Source organism: Passer domesticus, chromosome 6, assembly GCF_036417665.1.
Source record: "Passer domesticus isolate bPasDom1 chromosome 6, bPasDom1.hap1, whole genome shotgun sequence".
Classification (NCBI taxonomy): Eukaryota; Metazoa; Chordata; class Aves; order Passeriformes; family Passeridae; genus Passer; species Passer domesticus.
The window spans coordinates 49178593-49196590 of NC_087479.1; the positions used below are offsets into that span (position 1 = coordinate 49178593).

Here is a 17998-nt window from a genome sequence, read left to right on the forward strand (position 1 = left end):
AGGCAGTGATTGTGCAAGTCTAGGAAAGGTAATGAGCTTAGACAAGTGTCATTACAGGCAACATTAGAGTATACTGGGGTGTACTTTGTTCCAGCAGAAGCCTTGGTTGTCCTCCATAAGGTTTTTTTCCTGGGTATGAAAGTAAAGGTGTAGCTTGATTCAACTTGCAGCTCTAGGGGAAAAAAAAACTTCTTATTTTTAAGCTAACTATATTTGACCCAAAGAACATGGAAAAATCGCATACATGAAAAACCTCAGACTCTCTTTAGATTTTTTTTTTCCAGGATAAAATTAGACTTCAGGTTCCACTTCCATGAGTTCTGGAACAGCTAATAGCTGCAGAACAATAATAAAGTGTGCATTTTTCATATCCAAATGTCTTTTAATATATTATTCCAACAGTAGTTGGTTTTGTTACAATTTTCTGTTCCCAGAAAGATGCAAAACCTGGCAATTCAACTTCTTTTGAATTTTTCCTGAATTGAAGTGGCTTCAAATTAAAATCTGAAAGAATTTTTTCAAGTACAATCATGTGATGTCCATGGCTTAGGCAGTAGAGGGAGCTGAGGACATGCTTGCAGTCATAGGGTTCTAAGTGGTTGTAGGTTCATGCTTGTGATTGTAAATTCAAGACATTTCCATTGATTTGGAAAGCCATAGGTACTGGGAAAAATGAGAAATTTTACTACGGCTGTCAATTTATTTGCTTGTTTCTGTGATACACTAACTGTCTTAGGTAAGACAAAATAATAACACAAATCAGTTCTAATATCAGTATTGTAAACTTTGCCATTCCTTGTACCACTTTAGGTTTTTTGAAACAACCCCTCTGGGAAGTATTTTGAACAGATTTTCAGCTGACTGCAATACCATCGACCAGGTACTGATTAAATATTTTCGAGCTCTCAAGTTATCTTATCCTAATCTTAGAAAGTGGGGTTTTAGTTATTACAGATTTATCTAGCTGAAGCTTACAGATGAACTATAATTTTGACTGTATCCATTTGCATCATGATTTTCTTGGTTCTGTATGCGTTCTTCATCTGACATGAACATTGAAAAAACATTTATTTTGCTAAGATGTCCTGTATAGAAAACAGAAGCAAAATAAGATCAAGAGCAATATCCCCAAATTAAAGAGTATCTACTTCTTTTGTAAGTGGGTAAACACATTCATTTGAGGAAATGAAATGAGAAAAAAGCAAATGCTACTGCCCAGAATAGAAATGACTGAAATTCAAATTACTATTACTTACCCCAGACTGCACTGCCAGGATTTATGCAGATGCTAAAATCTACTGCATCCCATCTGTAATCCTCTGACATGAGGATTGTGCTCCACAATGCAGATGTGAAGCTGCCCCACAGAAATCCCTTCAGATGTCCCCAAAACCTAGTAGTAAATTCAAGAACAGAATTTAAGTGTATGCTTAAAATGCTTAAAATACACAAGGGATAAGATTTTGGAGGAAGCAGGAGAAAGGAAAAGGAAGTAGTGTTTTAAGCTTGTTATGTAAGATTCTGTGTGCTCTTTTCTTCTCTGCACAGCATATTCCAGCTACCCTGGAGTGCTTGAGCCGCTCCACCTTGCTGTGTGTGTCTGCCCTTGCAGTGATCTCCTACGTCACACCCATGTTCCTCATCGCCCTGGTGCCCCTGGCCATCATGTGCTACTTCATCCAGAAGTACTTCCGAGTCGCCTCCCGGTAAGGGCACCGCCATCACCACCCTGGCAGTGGGGACAGTTCCTGCAGCGCAGGGGAGCTTGGTGTTTAAATTTGGCAAGGCTGTGGCTCTGTCTGCAAGTGGGACAAATCCACTGTGTCATTGCACAAGCGCCTTTGTTGGCAGCTCTTCGAGCAGAGCTTCTGCGATGAAGCAGACTCTGCATGAGCAGGGTCTTTGTGCATGATCAAAGGTTTTTGGAGTTCACAGGACACAAAAAAACCCCAAAACAAGTGGGTTCTGTCCTTCCCCAAGGGCTGTGTGCTGGGTGCATGCAAGAAAATATGGACAGGGAAACTGAAGTCTGCCTGTGCAGATGAAAACAGAAATGTGGTACTGCTAGCCATTAATGATCCAGTGTGCATGAGCCTCCTCTCCTGTTCTGGGTGCCTTCTAGTTTTTAAAAATATAAAAATTTTACTTGTATCTGAGACCTTATTCTTTCTAAGATGATAGCTTCCCTCTTATGAAATGTTTGCAGCAATGCAAAAATATGCACGTCCCCTCATATATGCACAGATTGAGAGGGAGTCTGCAACCAATTTACTTCCTGCTGGAAGAAATTGAGACTAAATAGATTTCACCCTACATGTGCTTTTACTGATATTAGGAAAAAATATGACATTGAGAAATGCAACTTCATAATGAGTGCAGACTCTCATTTACTGAGTTTTGAGATACTGTTGGCTCAGTAGTTGTGCTGTTATCTGGGGGTGCACTTTGTCTTCTGCTTAACTTGAGCTCCTATTTGCAGCATTCCATTAAATTGATATTCAGTACAGAGACAGAATAGTGTTTAAATCAATAAAAAATTGAGTGCAAGAAAAAGGAATGTAGGAGAAAGGAGGGAAGTCAGTGAAGGGAAAAGACCCATTCAGAACTCCAGCTAGTTAAATGTTGAAAGAAAAATCCTGCTGGGGAATTCATTCCCCTGCAGCAATGTTTTGCAGTCTGTCTGAACCTTATGTATATGACTCTGGTGATGCTATTCCTTTTCACTCCCTGGGCCTGATTCAAGAGAGTAACTGCACAACAAACCTATTTTTTTACAAAATCTTTTCATAATCCTCTCCAGGGACCTGCAGCAGCTGGATGACAGCACTCAGCTACCATTACTGTCCCATTTTTCAGAGACTGTTGAAGGTCTTACCACCATCCGAGCCTTCAGGTATAGTTTTTTTTAAGAAACATAGATATTCAAAAGTAAGGTAATGTTACGTCTTGAACTGTTCTGCCTGGAAAATCCAGAGCCCTCACAACATGGGCAAGGGGGGATGTCAAACTTTGAAGAATTTTAAGCATTTTGTATGTAGAGGAGTCACTGCAAAAAGAACAAGCACATGTGCGTCATCTGACTTGTGGTTGCTGTCCAGACACTTGCATGCAGCCTGAAAAAAGAACTTCAGGGCAAATGTGATTTAAGAAACTAAATTAGCCTGCAATTACCACAGGCTGTGGTGTGGCAGACGATGGGCTTGGACAGTTTCCATGGCAGAACTAATATGCACCAACTTGGTACAGACTCATCTCTTCCACGTCCTGGGCAGATAAGCTGTGCGTGCTGCTGACTTCAGAGGCTACAGGAGCACCCTGCATGGTTTTTCAGGTTTTCTAGCTGAAAGTGTGGGTGTTTGCACTGATTTTGGAAATACACAAGCTGGGCACAAAGTATTTCCTTGCCTGTTTTGGTTTGTTTTTCCATCCACATAAGCTCCCAGGAGGGCAGCCCAGGAATACCTGATAACGTGCCTGGGTTCTGTATGTGTGTTAGAAAACTGGCAGTCATGCTGATACCTCAGAGGTACCAATAAAAAAACACTGCTGAGCTTACCAGCTGCTTTCCCTGAACCAGGGCTATTCTTGTCTTTTCCCAGTTGAGTCAAACACGGTCAACTTTTCCACTAGATTCTCATCTAGATGGTGTCTACATATTTTGTCAGTTAATTATTACTGTTATACTTCTATCCTTGAAACAGTAGGGTTTATTTGTTCTTGCTAACCTATAATTGTAATTTTGTAATAGAAGTAATGCACAAACTATTTTAAATTGGTTATAAATAGATCAAAGAAAGAATAACAAATTTAAGAGTTTGTTTCTCTTGGACTGAAGGTAGCTTACCCAAGAGTGGTAGAGCAGCTTAATGTTTTCTATTAATTGCTGTTACTGAATATTTAATTCATTAAGTGCCAACGATGTTCCATGGTTTGTAGTTATGTCCATGTTCAATTTGCAGGAAAATCAATTTTTCATTCAATTTCTGCTTTTCTCATTCCTCTGTCCTTTTACTTGACCAAGAGTATCTTTGAAGCATTATGGCTGTATATTTTCTGGTGTTGATACAGAAAGCAATATTCTATGTTATCTAGCTAATATTTTCAGTCTGTCAGAGCATTCCCTCTTGATTCTTCCTGTCACTTTGGAATTAATTCCTCTGTCAAAGAATTGTGTTTGGTGCCTCCTTTTTCTTAAATCCTGCAGTATTTCTTAAATCCTGGTGTCTCTGACCCAGCCAGCCATGTGTGTTCAGTGAGTTCTGTGTTCCATCTGTCTGCCAGCCTCCTGCCTCAGCTGCTAACCCAGTTATTTTTAGGGCTGTGTAGCTTTTCAGCTGCCTAACATATTAGCAGGAGTGGAGTTCAGACTTGCTAGCGTGAGCATCCCTAAAAATAACACTGACTCAGGAATTCATTCTGTTAGGAGGTGCCTGTTGTTCCTGAAGTGTCCTTACCCTTGGTTACTCTCCATCCTGGATTTATTCAGATTGCATATGGAAAGAAATGTACAAAAAAAAAATCTAGGGGAGTTCAGAAAAACAGCTACTGCTGCACCTACAAAAATGCCTTCAGCAGATGCCCTGACGTGATTTATAGTTTATTTTGATACTTCACATAGCATTTGTGTTAAACAATCAACAAAATGTAAATGTGAAGGATTCTGCAGAGACATGTCAGTATTCTTAAAAACCTGGTAATTTGGAGACACTTTCTGAAGAGAAACTGATATTTTTGCATCAATCCAGCAGCTGTGGTAACTTTGCTTCCCTGTTCCACGTGCATGTGCATGACTGACTCATGATGCATAGCTCACATTCTCTGAGGCTATCTGCCTCACACAATTCCTCATGGTATGGAGACAGGGATGTGAAATGTGGCTGAACTGGTTGCAGAAGCAGCATGGTCATGGCCCTGACACGGTGACACTAATGCCTGATTTAGAAACAGCCATTCTGCTGTGCAACACCAACATGCTCACAGCCTGGGCTGCACCAGAGCCCCGTGGGCAGCAGGGCAGGGAAGGGATTCTGCCCCTCTGCTCTGCTCAGAGCCCACCTGCAGCTGCATCAGCTCTGGGGCCCAACACAGGAAGGACAGGGACCTGCTGGGTGAGTCCAGAGGAGAGGCCACCAAGATGATCAGAGGGATGGAGCACCTCTCCTGTGGGCAAAGGCTGAGAGCTGGGTTTGTTCAGCCTGGAAAAGAGAAGGCTTTGGGGTGACCTAATTGTGGCCTTCCAGTACCTGAAGAGAACCTGTGAGAAAGATGAGAGAGACTATTTACAAGGGCATGTAATGACAGGACAAGGGGAATGTCTTCAGACTGAAAGAGAGCAGGTTTAGATTAGATGTTAGGAAAAAATCCATTATTGTGAGGGTGGTGAGGCTCTGGCACAGGTTGCCCAGAGAAGCTGTGCACGCCCCATCCCTGGAAATGTATGAGGCCAGGTTGGATGGGGCTCTGAGCAACCTGGTCTGGTGACAGGTGTCCCTGCCCATGGTAGGGGGTTGGAATGAGATGATCCATAAAAGTTCCTTCCAATCCAAGCCATTCCATTATTCCCCACTGCACACAGCAGACATGTTTCTTATGTTTTAGCATATGGCTAAGTTGTGGGCAGCTGAATTATTTCTTTTCCTCAAAATCATAAACTTTTTATGTAGAGTCAGTACTGTGCTCAGAAGAAGGATTAAGGTACTCTGCAGTGAATGAATTTGAAAGCTTCTCTACTTCATACATAGGCATTCTTCTATATCAGTATTAGGAGAGCTGAGCTTATAAATAATCAGTGCTTGTCACAGCCATAACAGCTAAAGGATAAGGTAAAGTTTCAAAGGGGGAGATCTAGTGTATTAAACTTCATCATGTAATAAAAGGGGGGAAAAGGCAAGATTTGGGTTCTTAAACTAAATCTTCAGGCCTTTGAGCTTTATATCACTACCCTGGAAAAGATTTTTGTGGCAGGCTTGTGCATTATTAGCTGTAATTGTTGATCCACTTGATTATTGACATCATTTTAATTTATAGCTATGCAATTAAATATTCCCAGCTAAAAGGGTGACTGGCTGACTTGCACACTTGCCTAGACCCCAGCAGGGAATTACCTCCCATACCTGCTGAATTCATGGCAGACTTCATTGGCCCAGCTATTCAGATGGGTGTGTGCAAATTCACTATAACAAACTCTAAACAGGCTTATTTGTGATTAATCCTGTTTTGTGTCTTTTGGTGAATTCCTTGAGGGAAGGGAAACAGTTCTTTCCAAGCTAATACTTTTTGTTGTGCCATGTTCTTGGACTTGCATTTTACAAAGTGCCCCATTTGTTTAATAGTAAGGACAAATAATTTGTTTAATATGGGTGCTACTATAATGGAAAGTTCTTTGAGTTTATACTTTTGAAATTGTTACCATTTCTAGACACTATGGTAATATAAGTTTAAGCGTGAGCTTATATGATTGAGAAAAACCGAATTCTGCAGCATTAATGCTTCTTTTCACAAGTACATGCATGCATTGTTTTTCTCATACACATTTTAAGTATTTTAGTTTTAGATTTCTCTCTCTCTCTCAGTTATCATGTCATAAAATACATTTATAAAATGCCCAGTGGGATCTGGGAGTCCCACAGAATTTCAATACAATAATCAATGCAATAATATCCATAAATTACTTCTCTAGATACTGCACAAATACACTTTACCTGTGTCTAATACAAAACTACAAATTATGTCACTCTGAACTATTGATAGGCTGATTTATACCCTGTACTAAGCTGTCCATAATCACATACCCCAGAAATTAAATTTTACATTGTATTTTTCTGTGACCCAAATGCCTGACTCAGTTTTTTCTCCTTTCCTCTTGCCTTCCTGTTTCCTTCCTTTCTTTTTGTTTCCTTTATTTAGGTATGAAGCCAAATTCCGACAAAAACTTCTTGAATACACAGATTCCAACAACATTGCCTCCCTTTTCCTCACAGCAGCCAATCGCTGGCTGGAAGTTCGCATGGCAAGTACATTATTATCATTGTTATTGTTGTTATTATTTATACACAAGGAATTTTTAGCTTTGTTCCAAGTAATCTGAGGAGGCATCCAATGGTTTTCCAGCCTCATCTCAAAGCTATACCTTTGCCCTCTATGCCTCTCTGGCTGTAACGAGTATATGCCCAACCCATCCTGGACGCTGAATGGGATATGAATTTTCCCCGTAGCCTGCAGCTGTTTTTCCAAGACAGGAATAGTTTTCATGGGTCACATTGGCTCCTCTGTGTGTGAAGACTGATCAGAGCTAGGTGAGCTGTGCCACCAGCCAGCATGTCATTGTGGGACCATGTCAGTCAGTATCAGCAGCTTCTGCCTCGTGCCTTCCTAGGAACATTGCAATATCTTGGAGGCTCTTATAATGAGCAGAAGGATGTAGATAAGTTTGAGTCTGTTTTGGGGTCATCTGAAGAACCCAAGATACTCAGTGGCCTGTTTTCTGCTTAGTGAAGTTGCCTAGCATGAGAAATGGTTTATTAAAAATAATTCTCTAAGAAGCAAGTCAAGGAATTTTATATAGTGGAAGGTTATATCACAATTTTAAATGCAGGTGTGCTAATGCTGTTCTAGTAATATGGGGGTTTTTTAGATGTGCTAAATATATGTTAATTCATTTTTCATGTCACACTCTATGGCTTCATTTTGGACTCCTTGACTGGTACCTTTTGCTAATTTAGTTCAGGTGTTGGGTATGACTTGAATACAATATTATTATCCTATTATATATTCAGGGCTAGATCACCTAAGACCCCAATTCTGATCAATGCCTATATCACTAAACAGTTCAAACACAGACAAATGATAGTTATCCTCCCACAGAGTTTGTTTTCTAGTCTGCTACACAATTTTACTCAAAGAATTGTCTGTGGGAAGTCAAATCAAATTATTTAAATTAAAGCAGAAAAAGACCCTTAAGGTAACAGGTGTGTGCTGTGCAAGAAGGGTTGCTTGAACAGTTATGGATGGTAACTCAGCAGCAAAAGCAGAGCCTCCCAGCAGTTCACCATCAGCCACAGAGATGGGATGCATGAGCACTTCCCTCCTATCCCAGGTAACATAGCTGCATGACTTCAGCCACTTCCATTACATGCTTAAGGCATCTGTGTTGATTTCCCCAGCACAGCCCTGCTGAAACCAGTGAGAATGGGTTCCTGGTAGAGTCTGGATGGAGTTCCATGGGGTTTCTGCCTGTGTCTCAAAATTGTGCAATGGGTTTGTTATTTGGTGTACAAAGTTATGAGAACGTTTTAATCCTTTGTAGACTTATAATGATGGAGCTTATTCATATTCCTTCAGGAGTACATTGGAGCATGTGTGGTACTCATAGCAGCTGTCACTTCTATTACCAGTTGCCTGTATAATAAAATCACTTCAGGACTTGTAGGCTTGGGACTAACCTATGCTCTTATGGTAAGAATCTCAGGATCCTTTCTGTCTCTCCCAAACATTTTTTTGTAATTCCTCAGGGCACAAAGATGAACAGGAAGATTGAAGGTGTCTGTACATCTATAGTGGGTACTGTAACATCACAGAAACCATGTGTTTACTTCAGTTCACATGTGATGGTTGACATATTTGAGTGTATGCTTTCTTCAGCTTTGAGATAAATCTCATCAAGGTGTTAGTTCAAATATGTCAACAAGACATGAACAAGTTGCATCATAATTTTTTATATCGTCTTGCATTGTGAAGAATACGTTTTCAGTGTTTCAGTTGTAATTATGCCCTGGTATGTCATTCTAGATTGTCCAAACTTGAGTTGCCAAAATTATGTCTTTTCATGTGTCTTTATTGTTCCCCCACCCTCTTTTCTGTTGGTGTAGATCAGATCTCCACAGTACCAAAGTATCTGTGCACTGCAGTTAGGAAATGTTACCTTCAGTCACTGTTGCCTCCCTGTTGGTGTTGTACCATCCAGTGTGTTCACAGCTTCCACTTACTGAGGTGTTCCTGTGTAGGAATATAAACTGCATGCTGGTCAAATGATGCAAACTACTAAAAATCTGGGATTCAGTCATGTCTTTGCTTTACATCAGGTGTCTAACTATCTGAATTGGATGGTTCGTAACCTGGCTGACATGGAGATCCAGCTGGGGGCAGTGAAAAGAATCAACGGCCTTCTCAAAACAGAAGCTGAAAATTACGAAGGGCTTCTTTGTAAGTGCAGTTTTGTGCAGCTTGCAGAAAGAGCTTGCTGAAATTTTAATTTCAGGGTATTGCCATGAAAAATGTTGTAAATCACCTAATGAACCAACTAATTTGTTATAAGAGGGTTGATGTTGGGCTTTTTCCCCACCTGTGCCTGTGGTACAGCTTCATCACAGATTCCCCAGAACTGGCCAGACAGAGGGGAGATCCAAATCCAGAACCTCAGTGTCCGATATGACAGCAACCTGAAGCCAGTGCTAAAACATGTCAATGCCCACATCTCACCAGGACAAAAGGTAAAGAACTGCAGTGGTTCTCAGGAGCTCTGCAGACTAGCACATCACTTAAATCAGAGTTAAAACATAGCACAGAATGCTTTGATGAATGAATTGCAGATTATTTTTTTCTCTCAAACAATGTAGAGCACAGGAAAGGAGTCTGGGGGGTTCTTAGCTTGGTGTATTGAGGCAAACACGCCCCCCCCTCAGTATCCCAGTGCCCTCCTGTCAGCACACAGTGCCAAAAAAAGTGACAGAGAGTCCTTACAGTGCTAGACCTACTTTTCATCCTTCTCATATGACTCTCTTGTCTTTATTACCATCATTACCATTCTCCTATTGTACCTGTTATAGGGCTGACTTAATTTATCCTTAAATGCTCAGACCCCTAAAAGACAAAAAGTGAACACAGCAATTCTGTAATGGCTGGTTCAGTGTGACTGATCTGTCAGGAAGGGAAGAGGATCCTGTGAATCAGAACAGCTCCTCCACCCTCTCATCTGAAGTGTCAAGTACAGATGTTATCCATTTCCTGTGTTTTCATTGCCTGATGTTCATCTGCTTGCTGTGTCACAGATTGGGATCTGCGGCCGAACAGGCAGTGGAAAATCCTCCTTCTCGCTTGCATTTTTCAGAATGGTTGACACCTTTGAGGGTAAGATAACACTTTTGTGTGCCACTCAAGTTTAGCTCCTGAAGGTTCTTTGGTAGTCTTTTCCTTAATAGCAGCAGCTCTGAAGTGTGATTTTTTAATCTGCAGGACACACTCTCTGGCCCTGTTTAAAGCTGATATCATCTGTCACCTAACAGCTGTGCCATTTATAAGCCAGATCAATAAAAATTCTGCTTGATAGAAGCTAAAGTCCAAGAGTGACAGCCTTTTGTGCAGTTAAATCACAACAGTAGGAGCAAAGCATAGAAGGGCAAGGTATTCAAGGGTAATCTATGCTCAAGGCACAGATAGGATCCACTAGGCCCAAAAAACTCAGCACTTGGGGGTTGCAGCTTGGCCTGCTGCCCTGGAATTTCCTGCCATGTTTCCTGCTCTGTGTGCCGTGTCCATATGCCTCACAGGGTGCATCTCAAAAAGATGTCAGCCTGTTTCCCAGCCACATCACCCAGAGCCCCTATGCAGAGACAGACAGTCGTACTCAGAGAAAAGATTTCATAGTGCTCAACAGTAATTTGGCTTTCTGAAAGGCTTGTTACCCCTGGTAATTAATCCCTGATTGAAGTAATGTCTGGTGCTGTTGTTTGACAGATCTATACTGGCCAAGCAGTTAAGCAGTGTATCTAATCATTCAGAAGGTCCTTCAGGTCCACTCTGTATGCTTTCCAACTGAGCTTAGTCTCAAGAAGGCTGTGCTGGCTTTTTAGTCAAAGCATGTTTCTTTAGTAAAGAAGGGGCTATGTGATCCTAGGCCTGTTCCTGCTGTATTGCCTTTCAGCCTGGAAGTGAGCCATGTCTTTGCCAGCAGCTGTGTGGCACAATAAACACACTGTCCCCTTTCTTTTGAATAGGGAGGATTATCATTGATGGTATAGATATTGCAAAGCTGCCCTTGCAGACACTGAGATCCAGGCTGTCAATCATCCTCCAAGATCCTATTTTATTCAGTGGAACAATCCGGTAAGTATTAAGCACCAGCAATCAATAAAAAACATGTCATTGCTTCTATGTCATACAATATGAATTATATGTTATAATTGTATAATTACTTTTATACCAAGCTGCTCAATTCCAGTCTCCTCAGCTGAAATAGGGAGGATCACTGCCTTCTGTCTGTGCTTTTAATTCACCCCTGCCAGACTAACCTTTCCCTGTGCCTGAGCCTGGACAGGACACTGTTGGCAGAAGACATCCCATGCCTGGGAAGTAGGGAAAGCCAATATTTATTCCTCCAGGATCCAGTAATCAGTTTAGCTGATCAAATACCCATAACCCCCCAGTATTTCTTGGAACTTCTTTCTCCTACATCTCTTTACATCTGTCTGCCTTAAAATATGAGATGTAAAAAAACGCAGACTAAAAAAACTGCTGTAGACAGGGAGAAAGCAAAAGAGCAACATGAGAACTACTGGGATACTGGGCTATTTTATTCTGGAGCCTCTGTCTGTGTTTCTTCTGAGCCATTTCATCTGTGGCACCAAATAGGTTAGCTCTTTTTTTCTTTCTTTTTTCTTTTTTTTGTTTTTGTTTTTTGTTTTTTGTTTTTGTTTTTTTGTTCTCCTCCTACTTCTCTGAGCAGATGATGCAGTTGAAACAATGGCCAAAAGTTCCAGTTTCCAACGAATGCTCTTCCCTGTGTCTGTGCCATTTACCTTAGGAAGAAACAGTACAAACCTCAGTGCACAGTTACATCCCTTGCAGTTTTAGTTTCTACATAAGTGATTAGAGTTCACTGAAAAGGATACAGGCTTAAGGACATGCCTGAATAGACCATGATTCATTCACATCAGATTATGTGATTGTATGCCTTTGTTTTATAAATTAATATCTTAAAAATGCTTTTAGGCCAGCATCAATCCTTCACAACTCATACAGCAGGAGTAAAACATAAAAATAGTGTCATGCACCATTAAATCTTTTATTGTCATTCTACATGCTAATGTAATATGATGTGAGATTCACATTTGTTGCTGTCACTTCTGGGCCACAGCAAGCTAAAATAACATTCATCTGTTCATAAATCCAAGATTTTTTGAATTACAGTGAAGAATTCAATTTCATAATGCAGCATGAAGCTTGATTATTCTGTTAACATTTCTGCAGCAGTGAAGAACAAAGAGACATTGCATTTAAAAGGAGACAAGGTAGAATTTTGGCCTATGTTAAAATTGAATGTTAATTTAGACTGAATATAGTCACAGATTTTTCTAGTAAAACATGAGATTTATTTAGTTTATACAAAACAAAAGAAATCCCAAAACCATAAACATAGCCACAAAATAGGGAGCTTTTCCCTTTCTGCTCAACTGACAGTCAAATTTTCATCTTGAACACATTGGCATAAACATTGATCAAGTCTGGGAAATTCAGTGGATTTATACCAATGATAGATCAGAATCAGGCCCACAACTTCAGTCTATGATTCTGATTATCTGCAGGTTTGTGCCTAAGCACACTAAAAGAAGAAATCCATTGCAGCAGTTTCTGTTGACTGATGTTCTTGAATTACCCATGCTGCAGGTTTAACTTGGACCCTGAGAAGAAGTGCACGGACAGCATGCTCTGGGAAGCACTGGAAATAGCACAGCTCAAGCATGTGGTGAAGGCACTGCCTGGGGGCCTGGGTAATGAGACTTCCTTTGGAGAATATTGTTTCCAGCATTCATAATTTTCCTTCCTGTTACACACTTATTTATTAGAAGGGCAGTTGATGAAGAAGGAGCTTTTAAAGTTTGTGGAAGGTGACACAAAGTGCCTGCAGGAAAATGCCCTATATCTGTATAATTCCTTTACCAACTGTACCTGGGGGACAGAATCCTCTTTCTTTTCAAATCAATGGTAAAATTGTTTTATTTCAGTATGTCTTTGTTATGAAGCATTGAGATTTATGGGTCTTGTTAAATTAAATAAGCTGCCAACAAGCCAGGTGTTACCTAGAACGTGTTCTTTTGTATTTTCCAATTGCCATGTCCAAGGAGGAAGATTTCTAAAGCTTCAAGGTGTGAATCATTTGGCCATGCAGGAAAAAAAAAAAAAAAAAAAAAAACAAACCAAAAAACCCCCACCAAACACCTAACAAAAAACAAAAACCACCAATAAACCCCCTTAAAATGGTAAGTTTTACAGCCCTAGGGTAAAGAAATTATGGATGCTGGTTTGACTGGGGGTGCAGTGTCCTAGACTGCACATGTTTCAGAGAAACTCACTCTTGAACATCCTCAGCTGCTTTGATGTCTAACAGATACAGAGAATATAGTGAGACAAAAGTACTGATTGTGTTGAACACTGGGAATAAGCAGGCAAAAATGTGTCACCAGCAGCTGTAAGCCTAGGAAATACCACTTCACACTGAAAGTGAGATTCTGTTTTCCAAGCATGTGCTCTATTCTGATCTGACCTTACTGATTTTGCTGTATCACTTCCAGATGCAATAGTCACAGAAGGGGGTGAAAACTTCAGCCAGGGCCAAAGGCAGCTGTTCTGCCTGGCAAGGGCATTTGTGAGGAAGACCAGCATCTTCATCATGGATGAAGCCACAGCATCTATTGACATGGCAACAGTGAGTTTGAAGTGCTTCTGATTTCTTTTACTTAATATTTGAAGTAAAAGGTGGAAAGCAATTCTGTCTATTCTCTAATATGCTTGCACCATATTTAGTTGCAGACATATTTACAAGCCCAGGTAGTTGTCAGTCACTGCTAACAAATCTAGAGAGCTTTCAAACCATTTTACTAGGGATTGAATAGTTATTCCAGGACTGATTGCATTAGGAAAATGAAGCATGTTATTTTAATTGGCAGTGGGGTTTCACTGTAACAAAGTAAACAAAGCTGGGGAAGGTTGGCTGGGATGGTCAGTGAAGGGTGAATTGCCAAGTGACAAGTTTTCCCAGCATGATTGGCAGGACAAGTTGGGAAGTTAGAAGACTTGAAAATAGAGGCAAGGAAATAAACACAGATACAGAAAAGACATACTGGATTATTGCATTAATTGCCTGGAATTTCTAGGCAGATGCTTAAGCACTCAGTAATAGTGCAGTGACTGGGTTTTAGCCAAATAGAATAGTACATTCTTTTCATATGTTACAGGAAATATTTCAGTTTTCTTTCTGCTGTAAGTAAACACAATTGGAGGGGTTGGTTAGAACAGCTACAATTTTTAGCTCAGTAAAATGTTAGTGTTTGAGCTTCAGCAAGGAAACCATAGTGCACACAGCCCAGGTAAAACACATTTTGAATTTTGATGCATTGAGGATAGAGTTCCTCCTTTGAAATACCTCTCTGAAGAGCAGCTAATAACAAACAAAGGTCTCTGTGCTCGTGACACTTCCCGGCAGTTTGGAACACAAAGACAGTCTCTCCTAAATAGCAAAGGATGAGTACTTGTTGAGTGAGAGCTATGTATGTTAAGGCCATCTTAAATATCATCTCCACTGTTAAATATGCCAGGTACAGCACAGTCCCTTGCATGTCCCTGCCACCCCTTGGTGTTAGATGTTCCCATTGTGCTGGAACATTCCTGGCCTTGCAGTGGGGTGAAGGACGTGCCACAGAGGCGCCAGCACGGGCAGCCTGGCAGCACCCAAAATTCACCTTGGATTTCCTCAGTGTCAAACCAAGGCCAGGACAGCAGGAATTTGGGGCCAGAGCACAGCTCTGGTGTCTGCTGAACCCCAGAGGCAATGGCAGGAGAGACCAGGATCTGGCTTAGTTTGGACATGTAGCTCATTTTTCATATCCGCAATGGATGATAAATACAGCATGGAATAGTCAGTGATTACTTACTGAAGCCTTTTTGTTCTTTATCTTCTCTGTGTCTATCATGCAACTTCTGTTGTTTGAAAAGCACCAAATGTTCTTCCTTCCCTAGGAGAACATTCTCCAGAAGGTGGTAATGACTGCATTTGCTGACCGGACTGTGGTTACAATAGCTGTAAGTACAGTCCCTGCTGCCATCCTAATGCTAACCAGGATCTGAAATGTCCCATTAGTCTCTTCTTCTCATTCCTAATAAATGTGTTAATTAGGCCAGTCATCTTTTTCTTTTTTTATATGGTGTTTAAATGTAAGCTTTCTTTTCCATTTTAAATTTCTTACTTAAATTCATAAGAGTGGCTTGTTAAATGTGTTGCATGATGCTAAGTCAAATTACCTGTAAAGGTACATACTTAGAGTATGCTCTCTATCTTCTGTTTCCCATTTTAAGCTAATTGAAAATTCCATATACTTTGCTGCAAAATATAAATTTCATCAAGCTAAAATAATAATTTAACTAAGGACAAGTAAATACACATTTCAGGGAGGTGAAATGAAGTCAGTATGCTTCTTAACATTTAAAAATTCAACACAAGAAATCTGTGCTCAGGAATCTGAGTATCAATTATTTTCACCTAGAAAATATATAATAAAAGACCTGATTTATCTTATGGTATCCATCCAGTGTGTCATTATAAAAAAGCAAAGGAATCATAACCATGACATTTCCTGATTTCTCTGCATGAAAATTCAGATTTGCACTATATTCTGCAGCTGTATCTTTTTCACTTTGTTTGGGGACAGGCTGAAAAAGCTTTATTATTCTTTTTCACTCTCAGTGAGTTTTAAACTGCACAGTTCAAACAAACATCTTGGAATAAACTTACTTTGAATATTTTTGCTTACTTCCAATTGTAAATGTAGTTTACAGCAGGTGGGTTTGTATTCAAAACATTCTGTAGTAGAAACATAACACAGGGGGTTTGTGGGATAGGTAGTGATTTTGGGTGTGTGGGATTTCTTTTCATTTTTTGGGGGGTTTTGGGGTTTTTGGGGTTTGTTTTGGTTTGGTTTTTTGGGGTGTTTTTTTGTTGTTGTTGTTTGTGTTGTTGATTTTCGGGTGTGGTTTTGTTCTGTCTTGGTTTTGGTGGGTTTTTCCCAGAAAAAGCCATATATTCCTAATTTCTGTTTAGGAAGAATAGGGCTAGTAGGAGTTATAGTACTGGCTCTCTGTTATCTTCTATGTTACTCACAACTGCCAGGGTGGCAGCACTGATTGTGTTATGCTGAAAGAGATCAGACAAGGGCAGCAAATTCAACTGGAATTTGATATTTCAGTCCCCTGTCCGTGGACTGAATAAATGTCATAGAAACTACAGAATATATGAGATTTGTAGATGCCGTCAGTGGTTATTTTAAGGAAAATTTGGGTAGGAAAGCCAGAGAAGGAAATACAACAGTTGTTTTGATACTGAGGATGCCCAAGACTTGATTAGGAACCTTATGGATGAAGAGCAACTGTGTAACAGCAACCATAATATTCTGAGATTAAATATCCCTGTGGGAGTGATGCAGATCCCAAAAAAATCCCATGCAGTTACAGTTAACATGAAACAGTTGAATTCTGTCAATATGAAGAGGCTTGCAAAAAACCAAACCCAAAAATAAATAGTAGGGGGAAAAAAAAGCTAAAAGCAGCAGCAAAGGAAATGGAATCTGACAGGGGTTATGGAAATTACTGAAGCATTTTATTTTAAAAGATGGAAACAATAAATGCTATTTATTTAGTTAATACTTGAGTTAGGATAGAAAAATGTGGTATGGATAAAGAAATAAAAAAGATGGTTAGAAACAAGAATGCTGAACTCCAAGTCCATAGTTCACACATACCTTGAATATTGTGTGCAGTTCCATTCTCCTTATGCCCAGAACAACACATTACAACTGAAAAATGCTGAGAAGCACAGGATGATTTTGGAGGTGTTGAATTTGCTCCTGGAAGGGAGCAGCTGAGCAGGCTGGGGCTCTTCTGTGAGGAAGAAGGACAATGTAAAGGACATTGAGAGAGGTCTGCAAAGTCACAGGCAAGGGGCACCAGGTGAAACTCTGAGCACACAGAAGAGGGAGTACTTGTTCATGTAGTGGGGAGGAAGCATGGAAAACTCTTTTCCAAAGGATGTGGATGCAAAATTATTGGGAAAGCTTAAAAGAAGACATGGCCCAAGTCTCGTAAAACTGACTAGATCAGCTTTCTAAATAAACAAACTACACCAAGCCCAGGAACCACCCCAGACCCAGATACAATCCAGGAGTGGGATAATTCCCAATTTCCCACAGGCAGCTCCACACTCAGTTGCCCACTTCCTACTCTGCCTGGCTGCCTTCTTTTGGCTGCACTTGGGAGCAGGACTCTGGGCTGGGGACATTCTAAAGGGAATTTGTAGCACTCCTCATAGTCATGTCCCTGTGTGTTTTTTAGGTACTTGAGTCTCCACCTGGCTCTTGGTCTGTATACTTATCTGCAGTATTTACAGAGAAATGAGGAGGAAAAAGTAGGATAAGTAGCCTTAATCAAACTTGAACTTTGTAGGAAAATTAATTTGTAGAAGCCTATCTTATCCTGGAGTATACTGAATAGAGAGATACACTGACCTGGCATTTTGTTTGTTTGTTTTTCAGCACCGTGTGCACACGATCCTCAATTCAGATTTGGTTATTGTCATGAAGAGAGGAGTTATTTTGGAATATGACAAGCCTGAGGTTCTGCTAGAACAAGAAGACAGTGTCTTTGCTTCTTTTGTACAAGCAGATAAGTAATAAAAATAAATAAAGCATTTTAGAATACAATTTTATTATTTTCTAAAAATGTAAAATACCTGTAAATAAATATTATTTCATAATAAATTGAGCTATTCCTTTTTTAATAAAACGAGCCATTTTTTCCATCTGAAGTATTAATGAATTATCTGTGTACTTTACTTTTTGGTGTACTACTACTTTTCTTTTTATTTGCTGCCAAAGAATCATGAAATACAGTTGAAAAAAAAACACATGGGTGAGCTACAACAGGATACACATCAAACAAACATAACCAGCATGGAGTT

General features: G+C 40.1%; 1 protein-coding gene across 7 annotated transcripts in view; it reads left to right on the top strand.

Annotated features, from left to right (window-relative positions):
- The window catches only part of ABCC8 (ATP binding cassette subfamily C member 8), an 81581-nt gene extending 63783 nt beyond the window's left edge, over positions 1 to 17798 (top strand). For 6 of the 7 annotated variants that reach the window (XM_064425356.1, XM_064425355.1, XM_064425354.1 and 3 more), the window contains 13 exons: positions 811 to 880; positions 1549 to 1706; positions 2801 to 2893; positions 6907 to 7009; positions 8341 to 8454; positions 9081 to 9201; positions 9358 to 9488; positions 10047 to 10125; positions 10992 to 11100; positions 12661 to 12764; positions 13566 to 13699; positions 15010 to 15072; positions 17574 to 17798. In XM_064425356.1, coding sequence (XP_064281426.1) covers positions 811 to 880; positions 1549 to 1706; positions 2801 to 2893; positions 6907 to 7009; positions 8341 to 8454; positions 9081 to 9201; positions 9358 to 9488; positions 10047 to 10125; positions 10992 to 11100; positions 12661 to 12764; positions 13566 to 13699; positions 15010 to 15072; positions 17574 to 17711 — 1417 coding nt within the window. In that variant the 3' untranslated portion in view covers positions 17712 to 17798. Of the gene's footprint in view, positions 1 to 810; positions 881 to 1548; positions 1707 to 2800; positions 2894 to 6906; positions 7010 to 8340; positions 8455 to 8510; positions 8560 to 9080; positions 9202 to 9357; positions 9489 to 10046; positions 10126 to 10991; positions 11101 to 12660; positions 12765 to 13565; positions 13700 to 15009; positions 15073 to 17573 lie in introns of those variants that run through there. The other variant, XR_010364947.1, reaches the window with a different exon arrangement.
- Positions 17799 to 17998: the final 200 nt, after the last annotated feature.